The sequence below is a fragment of the Plecotus auritus genome (assembly GCF_963455305.1).
Source record: "Plecotus auritus genome assembly, chromosome: 13".
In the NCBI taxonomy this organism is placed as follows: Eukaryota; Metazoa; Chordata; class Mammalia; order Chiroptera; family Vespertilionidae; genus Plecotus; species Plecotus auritus.
In genome coordinates, this window is record NC_137779.1 from 31,729,332 (window position 1) to 31,746,552 (window position 17,221).

A 17,221-nucleotide genomic window follows, 5' to 3' on the forward strand; every position below is an offset into this window, starting at 1 on the left:
CGCCCACGTGCCCCCCGGCTGCCCCCCCCCATCTTTCTTCGCCCTGTTGTTGTTCTCAGTGGTTCCCGGGGTCACCGTTGTGACCCAAGAAGGCAGCTCGCGGCTCTCTTTCTGGAAGGTCGACGTTAGCCGCTGTCGGCTGGGGAGAGATCAGCATGTTCCCGGCCGGCCACTACGAGGATACGTATGTGCACACGTATGTACTTCCATAAATACCTCTATGCCACATGGAGGGCTCAGGGGCATCCTGAATGGGAGTGGGTCCTAACCCAGCAACACGGCCTTTTTTTTTTCTTCTTTTAATATGTTAGTTTTTTTTAATTGATGTCAGAGAGGAAGGGAGAGGGAGAGAGAGAGAAACATCCATGAGGGGAGAGAATCATGGATCAGCTGCCTCCTGCACGCCCCACGCTGGGGATGGAGCCCACTACCCGGGCCTGTGCCCTTGACCAGAATCGAACCCAGGACCCTTCAGTCCACAGGCCAATGCTCTATCCACTGAACCAAACTGGCTAGGGCTTTTTTTTTTTTAATTTTTTAAAAATTTATTTCAGAGAGAAGAAGGGAGAGGGAGAGAGAGAGAAACATCCATGAGGAGAGAGAATCATGGATCAGCTGCCTCCTGCACACCCACACTTGGGGATCGAACCCACAACCTGGGCCTGTGCCCTGACCGGGAATTGAACCCTGGCCTCCTGGTTCCTAGGTGGACACGCTCAACCCCTGAGCTACGCCGGCCGGACTAAACCAGCAAGGATTTTTTTTTATTATTATTAAATATATTTTATTGATATTTTACAGAGAGGAAGGGAGAGGGATAGAGAGCTAGAAACATCGATGAGAGAGAAACATCGATCAGCTGCCTCCTGCACACCTCCCACTGGGGATGTGCCCGCAACCAAGGTACATGCCCCCGACCGGAATCGAACCCGGGACCCTTCAGTCCGCAGGCCGACGCTCTATCCACTGAGCCACACCGGTTTCGGCACCAGCAAGGATTTTGGCGAACGAACCGACTGCCAACTGCCGTGACCACTGGGTGGTGGGGAGAAGGCTGATCCCCAGTGAAGCATCTCTGGACACACCCTGCTTCGTGAGGGACGGGCTACCCTGTGCACCTCATTCCCCCCAGACAGGAAAAGGGGGTCCCCTGTCCACCGCCGCTCCATCGCCAGCCCCGGTTTGGGGGTTCTGGGGGGACCCGTATTCATGCCCAGGAGGGGCCGCTGTCAGGAAAGTGAGCCTGGGGCGGGCGCCCAGGAGGTTCCCTCCGCAGCAGGACTCCCCGTGATGCCCCCCTGCCCCCCCACCCCCCCGGAGCCTGAGGGCATGCCTGCGGGAACGTGCTGGTGTCAGAGGCAGGGGGTGGCTTTGGAGAGCAAAGCAGCTTCTGGTACAGCACCGTGGTCGTCACTGGAGGAGATCGGGCACTTCTGCGGATTCCGCGTTCGGGAGGAATTGCCTGACGTCCCGTGACCCGAGGGAGCACACGTTCCTAACGACAGGCGCCAACTGGGAGCCTCGGAGGCCAGGAGGCGGCCGCACGGAGGGTGGGAGGGTGTGAGGTGCGGGCCACGCGGGAGCCCGGACTCAGAGCTGTGAGGTCTGCGCCCGCCTCCCAGGCACCTTGTTTTGTGCCCTGAGGAAAGCGAGGTGCGAGTTCCTGATCCATCGAGACCGTCACCGGCGCACACGGGGTGTGTGTGTGTGGGGGGGCGGGGGGCGGTAGGAGTCGGGGGGCCTGCGGCTCAGGGGCCCCACCCGTGTGGCCTCGGGTCCAAAGATGTCAGATCTCCTATATGTTCTTTTTTTTTTTTAAATATATTTTATTGATTTTTTACAGAGAGGAAGGGAGAGGGATAGAGAGCTAGAAACATCGATGAGAGAGAAACATCAATCAGTTGCCTCCTGCACACCCCCTACTGGGGATGTGCCCGCAACCAAGGTACATGCCCTTGACCGGAATCGCACCCGGGACCCTTCCGTCCGCAGGCCGACGCTCTATCCACTGAGCCACACCGGTTTCGGCTCCTAGATGTTCTTGTTTAAAAATATATGTTTGTATTGATTTCAGAGAGGAAGGGAGAGGGACATAAAAACATCCATGAGGAGAGAGAATCACGGATCGGCTGCCTCCTGCACGCCCCACCCTGGGGATGGAGCCCGCCACCCGGGCCTGTGCCCTGACCGGGCAATGGGGGGGGGGGCGGGGGCGGGGGGAGGCGGTCTGGCAGCGTCTGGATTTCATGTTCCGTGAGAAAGACAAAGCACAATGCAGTGGAGCCCCACGAGCCAGGGTTTGGTCGGGGACTCTGAGTTCTCGGAGGAGCGGGGGAGCGGGTGTTAGGGACGTGAGGCCCCGTGGACCGCCTCTGCCCCTCCCCACCCTGAAGAGTCACCTCCCGCTGGCCGGCTCCCTGGATGTGTGGGCGGCTGTGATTTCTCAGCTTGGACGGAAGTGTGGCTTCCCAGCGCCCAGCTTCTCTCTGAGTCACCGAATCCCATCTGTCACGGCACCTCAGCCAATCTTCCCGGAGAGGAAACAGCCGCCGGCAGGGGCCTCGGGGAGGGGGGCGGCGTGCCCGCCGGCGGCTCGGCGGCCCCGTGAGATACTGGCCTGGCTCAGGATTCGGGGTCCGGACACCCCTGGGGATGCGTGACGGCCTCTGGCAGCCGCAGAAGGGGTCTCGGCGTCCGCCGGGGTCCCCCGGGAGGGCAGGTCAGGCTGGTCGCACCCACTGGGAACCACGGGGAACGTTCGACATCAACACCAGGAATAACCTCCATTTCTAGGAGCTGTAACTGCCCGGCCAGGAATGACCAGGCCCAAATGAAGAAAAACGAGAACCGAGCAGGTGACTGGGTTCCTGGGAGAGGGAAGGTGGGGGGTGGGGGTCGGGGGGCGTCTCGATACTGCACTCGCCCAGCCGACGTGACTCAGGGGTTGAGCTTCGACCTAGGAACCAGGAGGTCTCAGGTTCGATTCCCGGTCAGGGCACAGGCCCGGGTTGTGGGCTCGATCCCCAGTGGGGGGCGTGCAGGAGGCAGCCGATCCATGACTCTCTCCTCATTGATGTTTCTCTCTCTCTCTCCCTTCCTCTCTGACATCAATACAAATATATATATATATATATTTTTTTTTAAATATATTTTATTGATTTTTTACAGAGAGGAAGGGAGAGGGATAGAGAGTTAGAAACATCGATGAGAGAGAAACATCGATCAGCTGCCTCCTGCACACCCCCTACTGAGGATGTGCCCGCAACCAAGGTACGTGCCCTTGACCGCAATCGAACCCGGGACCCTTCCGTCCTCAGACCGACGCTCTATCCACTGAGCCAAACCGGTTAGGGCACAAATATATATTTTTTAAAATACTACAAACTCGACATCTCAGAGAGGACAGAAGGGGGAAGAAGTTCGAGGGCCAATTAGAACCCGCGTTGGGCACAGCCTGGGCGACCCAGGAGTCCCGATGGGGGTGGGAGGGCCCCCGGAGCAGCTCCCAGGGGGACGGACAGACTGACAGAGACAAAGACAGACGTGCAGACTTGGGACGGGCGCTGCGTGGCTGGCGGGTCCTCACACGCCCTGGGAGCAAAGAGGCCATCACCTCCGACTCCCGAGCCAGCTGGGAATCACTTGCTGTGACCTTGTGGACCTGTGACCTTGGAGGTCGACCCCATGGAGTGTGTGGGGCGGAGAGAGCGGGTGGGAACGGCTTTGAGCAGAGCATCCCGCCAGCTCTTCCGGATAAACATCGAGGCCTTGAATGTGCCGCTGTTCATGCTGAGGATCGCCAAGCGGAGATAGCAGGTGTACGGGTTAAAAATTCGGATTAATCGCCCTAGCCGGCTTGGCTCAGTGGATAGAGTCAGTCTGCGGACTGAAGGGTCCCAGGTTCGATTCCGGCCAAGGGCACAGGCCTGGGTTGCGGGCTCGATCCCCGGTGGGGGGCGTGCAGGAGGCAGCCAATCAATGATTCTCTCTCATCATGGATGTTTCTATCTCTCTCTCCTTCTCCCTTCCTCTCTGAAATCAATAAAGAAATATATTAAAAAAAAAATTCGGATTAATCATCGACTGGTTCAAAGGTTCGGATTTTGTCATCAAAGAAAACACGATAATTTCAAGAGAAACATCATGAGTGCTTTATTTAAGGAATGTCCATCGCTAGCCACACATTTCCCCCATCTGTCAGGTCATTGGTGGGTACCGTCCCAATAGAACTTTTCTTGTTTGGAGGCAGACCATTCAGAGACCCCATTGTCCACTTCTGCGTCCGTGTTAAAGTGCCGCTCAGAAAGGGCGTGTGCCATCGATCGGAACAAGCGGTCATCTGAAGGAGCAAGGTCTGGTGAACACGGTGGGTGGGTTCATACTTCCCAGGCAGGATCTCTTCCCGTGTCTTTAACTGGTTTTAAAGTGTGTGATGGTGCGTCATCATGAAGCAAAATTACTTTGCCGTGTCGTCTGGAACATTCTGGTCGTTTTATGATCAAAGCGTGGTTCAAATTGATTATTTGTTGTCGGTAGCGATCAGTATTAACGGTTTCACCTGGTTTTAGAAGCTCTTAATACACCACACCTTCCCGATCCCACCAAACGCAGAGCAGTGTCTTCTTTCCGAAGCGATTTGGCCTTGCAGTCGATGTTGATGGTTGACCTGGATCAACCTGTGATTTTGTGCGTTAGATTTCTCAAAATAAATCCATTTTCATCGCCAGTCACAATTCGATGCAAAAAGGACTTTCTTTCGTGCTGTTGAAGCAGCATTTTACTGATGACTTTTCGGTTTTCCATTTGTCTTTCATTCAGTTGATGTGGCACCCATTTTCCTTCCTTTAAAATTTTTCCCATTGCTTGTAAACGGTCGGAAATGGTTTGCTGAGCAACGTTTAATCTTTCTGCGAGTTGTTTTTGAGTTTGACCCGAATCTTCATCCAATAATGTTTGTCACTGTTGGTCTTCAAACTTTTTCGGCTGACCTGGACATTCTTTGTCTTTCCCATCGAAATCACCACTTTTAAAGTGTTTAAACCAGCGTTCACAAGTGTCTTGAGATGGAGCATGTTCACCCTAAGCTTCCCGAAGTATACAATCACTTTCAGCAGCGCTTCTCTTCAAAATAAAGCCATGAATTAAAACTTCCCACACATGCTCTTTTTTTGGCACGAAATTCGACATTTTTAAGCGTGAACATATCTATGATGTTAACACCTTCAGAAAATCTGACATAGGAGGTTTTGAAGCTTGTTGTCAATACAACAAAATAGCACACAAATCAAATCGCATCTATATCAACATATGTGTAACCCCATCGATTGGAAAAAAATCCGCATTAGTAACCGGTTGATGGTTAATCCGCATGATTGACCGGGAGGCACAGCTGCCTGGGCCTTCGATAACCTTGCTCCCTCCCCAGCCTCAGCTGGATCCACTCTCTCTCCAAATACGGCAGCTGATCTCATTAGGACAGGACGTTGACGGTTCCCCAGGAGCCCAAACGGATAACATATTGTCGATGGCGGGGAGACGGACGACCCTGGGAGACGATGGAGTCATGAATATTTCGCAGGGCCCGCGATGCCTGTAAAATATTTCCTCGCCGAGACTCACGAGTGTTCGATAAATCTCCCTCCATAATCCTCGCGCATCCCTCCAAGATGCATGTGGATGGGCCGGGGCAGGGGGACAGGGGGTGGATATGTCGGGCATATGATTTCCTGGCTCTGCCTACACCTGGAAGGGAAGGGAGGGAAGGGCGTGGACTGCCCTCGGCCGGCTCTTCTCAACGAGCGGACCCACCTGCCCCCGGTTCAGGACTCCTTATTGCTGGGGAGGGGGTGTGGGGACATTCGGGGTCCGGCCGCCTTGGCAGCCACCTGGCTCCGAGGGGCCCTGCACCAGAGGGTCAGACGGTCAGGCCCAGCTCCCCACGCCCACCCAGGTCTGAGGGGGCAGGACTCTGCTCAGATCCCAACGGCAGCCCGGCAGGCGTGGCTCGGGGGTTGAGCGTCGACCTAGGAACCAGGAGGTCAGGGTTCGATTCCCAGTCGGGGCACATGCCCGGGTTGCGGGCTCCATCCCCGGTGGGGGGCGTGCAGGAGGCAGCCGGTCCATGATGCTCTCTCATCACGGATGTTCCTCTCTGACATCAATAAAAATATATTTTAAAATAAATAAATAAACAGCCAGGAAAATGAGTTTTTCCTTTGGGTGAACAGCAACGGGGTGGGAGACGGGGTGTCAGACTCGAGTCCGGGCGACACCAGCTGTCACCAAGCCGGGGGAAGGGGGGGAAGGGGGGGAGACAGAGTCCCAACCTCGGCTTCCTCAGTGGAGTCCCCCCCCCGGCCCCGTGAGGGCCCCGTGGCCTGTCCCTCCCCCAGTGCCCGCCACCGCCCTGCAGGGGAAGCCATGTGGACGGAGAAGCGGGCCCAGCGGCCCTGAGACGCGGCCCCCCCCCCCCCACGCCGGCACGTCCTCTGCGTGGGGACCTCGGCTGCTGGGGAAACCCACATCGAAGGGTAAACGGTCCTTCCTTCCCCGGGGGGGGGGGGGGAGCGAGGAGCCTCTGGAACATGCTGGAGGCTCGCAGGAATCGTTTCTGGAAACGTGGCCGCGTTTCCCGACACACGACCCACTCCTGTGGGTCCGCGCCCCCCCCCACGGGAAACACGTGGGGGTGTCTATGGCAGGGTGAAGGGTCCTTGCATCTCCCCTCCCCCGACTACGAAGATCCAGGTCTGCCCCGGGCCGGTGTTGCTCAGTGGATAGAGCGCCAGGCTGCAGACTTGAAGGGTCCCGGGTTTGATTCCGGTCAAGGGCACGTGCCCCGGGGTGTGGGCTCCATCCCCAGTAGGAGGCGTGCAGGAGGCAGCCGGTCCATGATGCTCTCTCCTCATGGATGTTTCTCTCTCTCTCCCTCTGCCTTCCTCTCGGACGTCAGTAAAAACGTATTTAAACATAAATAAATAAAATAAAACGCAGCTGCCTGTCCTGTGGTCCTTCTGCATCCTTCCCACGGGGCTCAGCCCTGTTTTCAAGTGGCTTCTTGTGATCAACCGTCAGCCCCACTCCTGCACTGGCCCCCTCATCGGGACCCCCTGGATTGTATGTGGCCTTGGGGGCTCCCCTGTCATGTCCTGGGTGAGACACTGTGCTGCGGACCTGGCCGGAGGAGGGGGGGCGAGACGAACTCCCCAAAGAGAGTGAGGGCAGGGGAGACAGAGAGGGAGGGAGAGACAGACACAGAGACCCAGAGACAGAGGGACAGAGAGAGGGGGAGGCAGAGACAGACAAACAGATGGAGACAGGGGGACACAGACAGAGATGGGGGACAGGTGGAGAAAGCGGGGGGTGGGGGGAGGGACAGGGACATTGAGGAGGAGGAAGAGATTAGGGGGAAGGAGGGAGGGGTGGAGGGGGGAGGGAGGGAGGAGAGAAGATTTTTTACAGGAAAAGGAGGGGGAGGAGGGAGGAGGGAAGAGAAAGAGGGTGGCCTGGGACGCCAGGGGAGAGGGGAGCGGCCGGTGGGCCTGGGTGACCCTCTGTCCGGAGACACATCCTCATTGCAGGTCAGAGCTGGGAAGCCGGAAGGTCGAGGGAAGGGCCTCTTCCTTCTCACCGTGAAGGGCGGGCGCGGTGGCAGGAAGGGCTGGGTGCAGAGCCCCGGCCTGTTGTTACACAACCCGGAGAGCTTCACTGTTTTTACATAACCCTGGGCTCTCCCGGGAAACACACCCTCACACCCGGCAGGTCCCCTCCAGGACAGCTGTGGGCTCCTGTGCGGCCCACGCCTCCCCCCCGCCCCCCGAGATGTGCACCACCCCCTGGCGCGGCCAGGGCCGCTGAACCAAACTTCCTCCCCACGCGGCCTCGGCGAGGAGGGGAGAGAGACCAGGACAGCCCCAGGCCCTTCGGAACCACGTGGGGAGCAAGAACAGGCGTCCTGTCCGGTCGCGGGGGTGGGGGGTGGGGGGGGTGGCGAGGGGTGCCCCGGCAGGCGAGGCTGCAGAGAGCCTGAGTCTCGAGGGGTCACTCAGGCTCCAGGTGGAGAGATGCAGCTCAGAAGTGGGCTGAGCCCCCGGAAGGGAACCCCACCAGGACCCCCATCAGGCAGGGCCGAGGGCGGACCGGCCGGACCAGGCACCTCCCAGCCAGCCTGTTACGATGCTGCCTGCATGAGGCTGGGCTGCCAGCACAGAAACCAGAGGAAAAGCCCCCAAAGACATCAACGCACGCTTTCCTCCCCCCTCCAGGACCCGCACCCCTGAGCGCGATGCGGACTCTCCGGGGTGACCCACACCTGCTCCCGATGCAACAAGGAGCCCCCACCAGCAGCTGGGCTTCCCCACAGACAATCCCCTGGTCCAGGCCCACCTGCTCCGTGAACACCTGCTGGGCCCCTGACTACGTTCCCCCTCCCCCCCATCCCCGCCCCGTCACCGGCTCCCAGCCTCACGCTTGACCCCCAACGCTTTCTGGAGCAAGCGAGCCCTGGGCTCCCCCAGGATGGGCAGCTGAGCGAGCCCCCATTGTCAGCGAGGCCCCTTGCCCCACTAGCATCAAAGGGCGCCCAGCCATGTGGCTCAGCTCAGGGGTTGAGCGTCGACCTAGGAACCAGGAGGTCAGGGTTCGATTCCCGGTCAAGGGCACAGGCCGGGGTTGCGGGCTCCATCCCCGGTGTGGGGCGTGCAGGAGGCAGCCGATCCATGATTCGCTCTCTTCTCATGGATGATTCTCTCTCTCTCTCTCCCTCTCCCTTCCTCTCTGAAGTCAATAAAAAATATTTTTTTAAAAAAAGAGGGCCAGGCCAGCCACCTCGGAAGGGCAGCGTCACCCTCCGGTATTCGACCCCTGACCCCTGACCCCTCAGCATCCAGAGAAGCACAATATGCCCTCACGCTTGCCCCTGAGCCCTACCTGCCCCTCAAGCAGGTCCTACAATCTCTCTCTCTTTTTTTTTTTAATCCTCTCCCCGAGGATATTTTCCCATGGATGTTTAGGGAGCGTGGAAGAGAGAGGGAGAGACTGAGAGAAACATCTGATGTGGGAGAAACCCATGGATGGGTTGCCTCCTGCACATGCCCACACCCAGCTGGGAAGGATCCTGCCACCGGGGTACGTGCCCTTGACCGGAATCGAACCCGGGACCCTTTGGTCCGCAGGGCCGAGGCTCCATCCACGGAGCCACCCCGGCCAGGGCAGGTCCTACAACCTCTTCAGAAGTTCTCTGCCGAGCCCGGTCCCAGCAGGGGGAGAGCGGAGTCCTGGAGTGTCTGGGGAGGGTGGTCTCAAGGGTCCACCGGCAGCTGGGTGGCCAGCGGTCATCAGGCAACGCCCTCTGCAGCAGGAGCCAGCCCAGAGCCCTTCTCTCCTCACCTGCCTCCCCGAGTCCCCAAAAGTTCCAGCCCAGCCTGTGGGCCGTCCTCCCCCCGGGGGTCAGCACAGGGTCAGCGGCTGGGACTCAGGGCAGTGACCCGGCTCCGGACAGCCCTCCCCCTCACCCCCCACCCCCGTCCCAGAGGCTCACCGTTCAGCTGGTGGTACACCACCTCCTCCAGGTGGTCCAGGCGCTGCAGGATGGCCTCGCGGTCCCCCGGGTCCCCCCGCGCGCCCGCCCTGGCCAGCCGGCTGCGCGCCCGGCGGTCGGCGCCGCGCAGGACGGGCCCCAGCCCCTCGGAGCGGCCCTGCAGGCGGCAGTACGCGGAGAAGAGCACGATGCCCACGAACACCAGGATGTTCACCGTCAGCAAAGTTTTGATCTTCCTGGCCACCGCCATGGACGCGGCTGGGAGCCGGGGGCTGCCTCCCCCGCGGGGCACCTGCCGGGCCCGGCCGCCCGAGGCTCCGCCCAGCCCGGCGCTTCGGGGACCATGAGCCCCTCCTGGCTGGCTCGCTGCGGGGCCACAGGAGCTGCGGGAGGGGTGGTGGGAGGGGGGGTGGGGGGGCTCAGGCTGGGGGAGGGGCTGGGACGGGGGCACGTGCGGGGGGCTGCGGGCTGGGGCTGAGCTAGGGGGGCTGGGGGAGGGGGCTGTGGGTTTGGGGTGGGGCGGGGGCTGCGGGCGGGGCTGCGGGCGGGAGGAGGGGCTGCGCCGGGAGCTGTCCCTTCAGCACCACCGCGCCCGCTCAGCGCGCCCCGCCGCCGCCGGGGTCCCCGCGCTCAGGGGCTGCCCAGGGCCACCGGCGCGGGGCGCAGCCGGCATCCTCCGCAGAGGGGCGCGGCCCCGGGTCGCGGGGTGGCCGCGCGGGCCTGAGGGCCGGGGAGACGCGGGAGGCGCGGGCCGGCGGGCGCTCAGGCTGGCGTGCGGCTGCTGCCCGCCCCGCAGTCACGGCGCCGGTGCGGAGTGACGCGGCTGCCCAGCCCATCAGCATGCACTCGGCGCCCCGCGCCCTCCCCCGCGCCCCGCTCCCCGAGCCCCGCACCCGCCGGGACTGTCCCACCCACCCACCCACCCATCCCCGGGGCAGGGTCCGAGCGCTCCCCGTGCCCCCGCTCCACCCCCCGCGGTTTGGGGGGCCGGGCAGGGGCGGAACCGCGCGCGCTTCGGGGACCCAGACCAAGGGCATCCGGGCCGCACGGCAGGGGCGGAGCCAGCGGGCCCTCCCTCCCCACATCCCCTCCCCAAACTCGGAATGAACCTCCAACTGGACTCCAGTCTAACTTGACCCTGGTCCAGGCGGCGCTGCCCTCCTGCGTGGCGGTGGGGCGGGGCCTTTGTGGGTAGGAGCGCGGAGAGCGGGGTCAGAGCCACCTTGGGGGGCTCCCCGCCTCCCTGAGCATCCCTCCCCTCCCGCTCTGGGGCTGCGGTCTGGGAAGGGCTGAGCTCAAGGCCAGGTGGACTGGGCTTGAGATTTACTGGGACCTAGAGGCCCCGCCAGGTCAGGGGTCAGGACAGAGGACACAGACCCTGGAGTCAGGTTCTCCAGGGGTGGTCCCCTCTGGCCCAAGTCTGGCCCTCTCCCCACACCCAAGCTTCTTGACCTCTGACACCTCAGCCTATCCGGGTGGATCTAGCCAGATCCGAGAGACCCATTTCCCTTCCTTATGGAAACTTTCTTCTCTTTCTCAGGACATTTTGTCTAGAGAAATTCAGAGGCCAGCCCGCGTGGCTCCGTGGTTGAGCGTGGATCCATACACCAGGAGGTCACGGTTGGATTCCTGGTCAGGGCACAGGCCCGGGGTGTGGGCTCGATCCCCAGGAGGGGGCATGCAGGGGGCAGCTGATCCATGATTCTCATCATTGATGTTTCTCTCTCTCTCCCTCTCCCTTCCTCTCTGAAGTCAATAAAAAAAAATTCTTATGCCCTAGCCAGTGTGACTCAGTGGATAGAGCATCAGCCTGTGGACCCAAGGGTCCCAGGTTCGATTCCGGCCAAGGGCACGTACCTCGGTTGCAGGGTCCTCCTCGGTCCGGGCCCTGGTCGGAGCGTGAGCAGGAGGCAACTAATGGATGTGTTTCTCTCACATCGATGTTTCTCTCTGTCTTTCCCTCTCTCTTCCACGCTCTCTAAAAAAATCAACGGAAAAATATCCTCGGGTGAGGATTTTTTAAAATCATAAAAATATATTTAAGAAAGAACAAAAGAGCCAAAACCGGTGTGGCTCAGTGGATAGAGCGTCAGCCTGCGGACTGAGGGGTCCCAGGTTCGATTCCGGTCAAGGGCATGTAACTTGGTTGCGGGCACATCCCCAGTGGGAGGTGTGCAGGAGGCAGCTGATCGATGTTTCTCTCTCATCGATGTTTCTGACTATCTATCCCTCTTCCTTCCTCTCTGTAAAAAAATCAATAAAATATATTTTTTAAAAAAAAAGAAAGAAAGAAAGAAAGAAAAAGAGAGAGGAATTCAGAGGACCCCCACCAGGAAGGACCCAGCCATTGGGACATGAGGCCCACTGCCTAGAGTTTACCATATAAATCACTTCCTCCGAGCGGAGCCTGGGGCACCTGCTTTTAATTCTCACTCCAGAACCGTCTTTCCACGCAGCCTGTTTGACAAACACTGGCCTGTTTTTGATAAATAGCCCTCTCCATGTCCCTTCCTTAGGAAACACTGTGATTTTTCTGTGTCTAAAATGCCAGGTGGTGCCAAAACCGGTTTGGCTCAGTGGATAGAGCATCAGCCTGCGGACTGAAAGGTCCCAGGTTCGATTCCGGTCAAGGGCATGTAACTTGGTTGCGGGCACATCCCCAGTGGGAGGTGTGCAGGAGGCAGCGGATCGATGTTTCTGACTATCTATCCCTCTTCCTTCCTCTCTGTAAAAAATCAATAAAATATATTTTAAAAAAAAATTTAAAATGCCAGGTGGTGAGGATAGCTCTTGGAAGAGTCACACAACCAGGCGTGGATCCAGGTCCCGTCTGGCTATTAACCGGTTAACAGCACAGCCACCGCCGCCTGGTGGTCCAAGCTGGCGTCACCTAATCTTACAGACGAGGAAACTGAGGCAGCGAGAAGGTGGGTGCTTGGCTGAAGGTCACATCAGTGGCAAAGCATGGATTTGGAGTTCGTCTCCGGAATCACATGTCACAGCCACTTCTTCAAGGAAAGGAGAAAAATCAAGCACTTTTCATTCTATGCTTATTGAAAGTGACGTTAACGTGGTTTCGCAGGGGGAAAAACACATCGTTTTGTTCACGTAACGACATTGTGCCGCATTCTAAAATTCAGCAGGAAAAAAAAAAATAATAAAAATAAAAAATAAAATAAAATTCAGCAGGAATGATACCTCCCAAATAGGCCATCAATCTTTAGCTAAATTTCATTGAAATAGGAGCACGTGCGTGGACTTGGGGAAAATCGGGGGCGGGGGGGGCTCTACAAAGAGGGAATGGACCTCATAGTCCAGCAGACTGGTTTTCATTTATTTTTAAAATATTGTTTTCATGGATTTCAGAGAGGAAGGGAGAGGGAGAGGGAGAGAGAGAGAAACATCGATGATGAGAGAGAATCATGGATCGGCTGCCTCCTGCAGGCCCCACACTGGGGATCGAGCCCACAACCCGGGCCTGTGCCCTTGACCAGGACTCGAACCCTGACCTCCTAGTTCATAGGTTGATGCTCCACCACTGAGCCACGCTGGTTGGGCGTTAAATTAATGCAAGAGACGACCAAAGCAAACAGGACTGCGAGGTGAATTTTGGTTTAGCCCGGGGTGGGGAGCACGGGTGTGTGAAGCCTGAGAAACCGTTTGGTCTGGCCCTGCCAAGGCATCCGGGTGAGTTAATTAAATGTTCGACCAAATAGAGCTGCTGGTGACAGGGGAAGTGTGGCCGGGACGCAGCCACCCTCCCCACCCCCCACCCCCGCCCACCCTGCCTGCAATGTGACATTCCTCTCCCCTCCCACAGTCTCTCCCACTCGGGTTTCTCAGCCGAACTCCCCAAAGATAGGCTGCAAAGCACAGCACCGTGCGAAAGATTGATGGCAGCCATTCGCATACGCAAGTGTGCGCCGGCCCGCCGGCCCTGCCACCGCCTCCCCGTGTTATTTAGTGTGAAGGAGCACGCTGTTCCGAAACCACAAGTGCACGTTCCTCATAAATCAGACGTTCCCGAGCGCCTTCCGGGATGGGCTCTGGGCAGGCCTCACTGCGGATGCCTGAGGGGGTGGTCAGCCACGGAGAGCTGGGGCTGAGGGCTGGGTGTCACTCACACCCAGCTTCAGGGGCCCCAGTGAGTGAGCAATGAGGGAGTGAGTGAGTGAATGAATGATTGAGTGAGAGATTGAGTGATTGATTGAATGAGTAAATGAATGAGTGAGTGATTGAGTGAGTGGTTGATTGAATGAGTGAGTGATTGATTGAATGAGTGAGTGATTGAATGAGAGCATGAGTGATTGATTGAGTGAGTGATTGATTGAGTGAGTGAGTGAATGAGTGAGTGAGTGAATGAATGAGTGAATGAGTGAATGAGTGAGTGAGTGAATGAGTGAGTGAGTGAATGAATGAGTGAGAGAGTGAATGAGTGAGTGATTGAATGAGAGCGTGAGTGATTGATTGAGTGAGTGAGTGAATGAGTGAGTGATTGAATGAATGAGTGATTGAGTGAGTGATTGATTGAATGAGTGAGTGATTGAGTGAGTGATTGATTGAATGAGTGAGTGAGTGAATGAGTGAGTGAATGAGTGAGTGAGTGAATGAGTGAGTGAGTGAATGAATGAGTGAGTGAGTGAATGAGTGAGTGAGTGAGTGAGTGAGTGATTGAGTGAGTGAGTGAATGAATGAGTGAGTGAATGAGTGAGTGAGTGAATGAGTGAATGAATGAGTGAACGAGTGATTAAATATGCAAAGCAGCCTCTGAGCTCCTCGGGGCTGAGGTCACAGTGTCTGAGGCTCGGCTGCAGGAGGTGACAGCGGCCGTGGGCCCCTGACGAAGACAGTGCCCTCAGATACATCTGTACTCAAAGTTTCCCGTCAATAAATAAAGACATCTCAGCGTGGCTCAGTGGCTGGTCATCGCCCTGTGAACCAGCCAGGAGGTCCGGGTTCAATTCCCGGTCAGGGCAAAGGCCCGGGTTTCTGGCTCGATTCCCAGTAGGGGGCGTGCGGGAGGCAGCTGATGGATGATTCCCTGTCATCACTGATGTTTCTCTCTCTCTCTCTCTCTCTCTCTCTCCCTCTCCCTTCCTCTCTGAACTCCATAAAAATCTATTTAAATGAGTAAATAATAAAATAAACACAGCGGAAGCCACCGCCACCCTGTTCCCCTCCGTGTGCCTGATCTTCGTGGCCTTGTCTGTGAGGGTGTCCCGAGGAGGTGGCCCTGTGCAGGCACCAGGAGCGCGTGGCAGAGCCGCAGGACTCACCCTCGGCGGCCCCCTCGCCTGTCCCTCCAGGACGTCCCGAGGCCGCCCAGGGCCAGCACCAACAGGGCTTTACACAAGCCCTCGGGAATGACCTGCTACAACCTCCCTAAAAGGTGTCTGTGCTTGGCCTCAGGCTTCTGGGCTGGGACTGGGGCTTTTCCACAGCGGGAAGCTCCGTTCCTGGGCCTCGGCCAGCGCTCACTCCTGTATAATTTAATCTAATGGGTCAATGAAATCCAAATCATTTTTTTAAAGACACTGTAAGAACAGTGATAGGACGGCAGGACGACGTGTGGATTTTCTTCATGGCGTTGATCAAAGGTATCTGTTCCTGGGGACTTGCATTGGTCATCGACCCTGTGGTTCTATCCCGGACATTGAATTGTGCATCCGTGGCTGCCACGGGCGTGCCGTGGAACAAGCCGCCGACTGCGGTAAACACCAAAACACGTGTATTGGCTACCTGGCTGCCGGCCGGGGCGCCCGGATGTGGCTGTGGTCCTCTGGGGTGCTAAGATGACCTGCTGTCCTCGGCAGGCGGGGCCGGCCGGGGTGTCTGGTGAAGCTCACCCACAGGCAGAGAAGGGGTGGAAGGAAGCACTGCCGTAGCCTGTTTGTTTTTGGTTTTGTTTTTTTTTAATTCTCACCTGAGGATAGTTTTTCATTGATTGTTAGAGAGAGTGGAAGAGAGGAGGGAAAGACAGAGAGAAACATCGATGTGAGAGAAACACATTGATGGGTTGCCTCCTACATGCGCCCTGACCAGGGCCCAGGCCAGAGAGGAGCCTGCAACCACGGTACGTGCCCTTGACCAGGAAGCGAACCCGAGACCCTTTGGTCTAGCAGGCCGACGCTCTATCCACTGAGCCACACTGGCCAGGGCTTTAGCCCATTTGCATCCAGGCTGCTGCTGCCCTCAGACAAAGGAACAGATGTGTCCCCTCCTTTCCATCCCAGGATCGCCGCCCCTCCCCCCCCCGTCCCCCCCCCCCTAGGGACCTGCCCCAGCTCTCTCCCTCCTTCCCCTCCCTCCCCCTCTCGCCTCCTTGAGCCCCCGAGTTTCCTGGCACAGAGACGCGGGAGGGGATTGGCAACATTGCCTGAACAAGTCGCATATGGTCCTTCCCAAAGAAACTGTTTCTCAAGTGGGTGCAATTTAAACCTCCTGTCTTCCTGCCAGCGTTCCCATGCCTGACATCGCCACCGCATCCTTTCTCCCCCTCGTCCCCCAGCGAGCGCAAAAAAGGAAGGAGGAAGCGAGGCAGGAACGGAAAAGGTAAATAAAGGTGAGGGGCAGGCAGCAGGGAGCCTCGGGCCGCCTCGGGGCCGGGGCCGAGTCCTGTGAATGCTCACAGGTCATTCTCACGGTCGGCCGGCCCTGCACAGCGCTCACCCGGCCAGGGGAAGGAGAGAGGAGGCTGAACACTGGCTTTCACATCTGGCTTCCCCCGGGAGACGGGGCGTCTCTGGGTCTGTGGCCCCGTGACGCAAGCAAGCCGTGATGAGAGGTAATCCTCAGGGCGACCGGGAGGCAGCGGCTCTGCAATGACTTTCTGCCAAGCTGCTCTCCCCTCTCCAGGCGCCCGTGAATGGCCCAGATGATGCAAATAGGGCTCCTTCATCAACCTGTGAGAAATACTTTGTCTAGCCCAGCCGGCCGGCGTGGCCCAGTGGTTGAGCGTCAACCTACAAACCAGGAGCTCCCAGTTCGATTCCCGGGGTCAGGGCACATGCCCGGGTTGTGGGCTCGATCCCCAGTAGGGGGCATGCAGGAGGCAGCCAATCCATGATTCTCTCTCATCATTAATGCTTCTCTCTCTCTCTCTCCCTCTCCTTTCCTCTCTGAAATCAATAAAAATATATTTTAAAAAATAAACTCTTCATCTCTTAGCTCATCGGTGAGAACGGCTTCCCCTTGGTATGCGTGTCCAATGTCTGGTGGGAGGCGGGACCGGTGCTTCTCAGAACCTGCCAATCTAGCTGCCTCTGTCAATCACAGGTGTCCCAGGCATGGCATGCGGTGCAGGAGGCCCATAGGCTGAGGAGTCGGGCTCCGGCCGGGTGGAGAGCGGGCAGTGGTCCGGCCTTTGGCAAGAAGCAAACCCACACGCTGAGCAGGTCAGCAGCAGAGCTGGACGGGGCCCGCCTGCGAACCTCTTCTACCTGGACGCGCCGCTGGACTACATTTCCCAGACTCCCTTGCTGCGCAGTCGAACCACGTGACTGAATTCTGACCAATGGCGTGCAAGCAGAAATGATAGGCTGCCTGTCCAGGCGGGGACCTGGTCCTCAGCCTGTCTCTAGCCCCGGTGATGGAGAGGGTTCGGTTCCCTGTCCCCACCCGGGGTCCAGCACGTCCATCCTGGGCCACGGTGCGTTCAAGTCCACCCTCCATCACCTGCCACCA

The 17,221-nt window shown here is 58.2% G+C and overlaps 1 protein-coding gene across 2 annotated transcripts in view; it reads right to left on the reverse strand.

Annotated features, from left to right (window-relative positions):
• The window catches only part of GALNT9 (polypeptide N-acetylgalactosaminyltransferase 9), a 29,799-nt gene extending 19,100 nt beyond the window's left edge, over nucleotides 1-10,699 (reverse strand). Inside the window, exons 1-2 of one of the 2 annotated variants that reach the window (XM_080650185.1) lie at nucleotides 10,648-10,699; nucleotides 9,539-9,921 (exon numbers count right to left, since the gene is read on the reverse strand). In XM_080650185.1, the coding sequence (XP_080506311.1) occupies nucleotides 9,539-9,788 (250 nt within the window). In that variant the 5' untranslated portion in view covers nucleotides 9,789-9,921; nucleotides 10,648-10,699. Of the gene's footprint in view, nucleotides 1-9,538; nucleotides 10,422-10,647 lie in introns of those variants that run through there. The other variant, XM_080650184.1, reaches the window with a different exon arrangement.
• Between the last annotated feature and the right edge of the window lie 6,522 nt (nucleotides 10,700-17,221).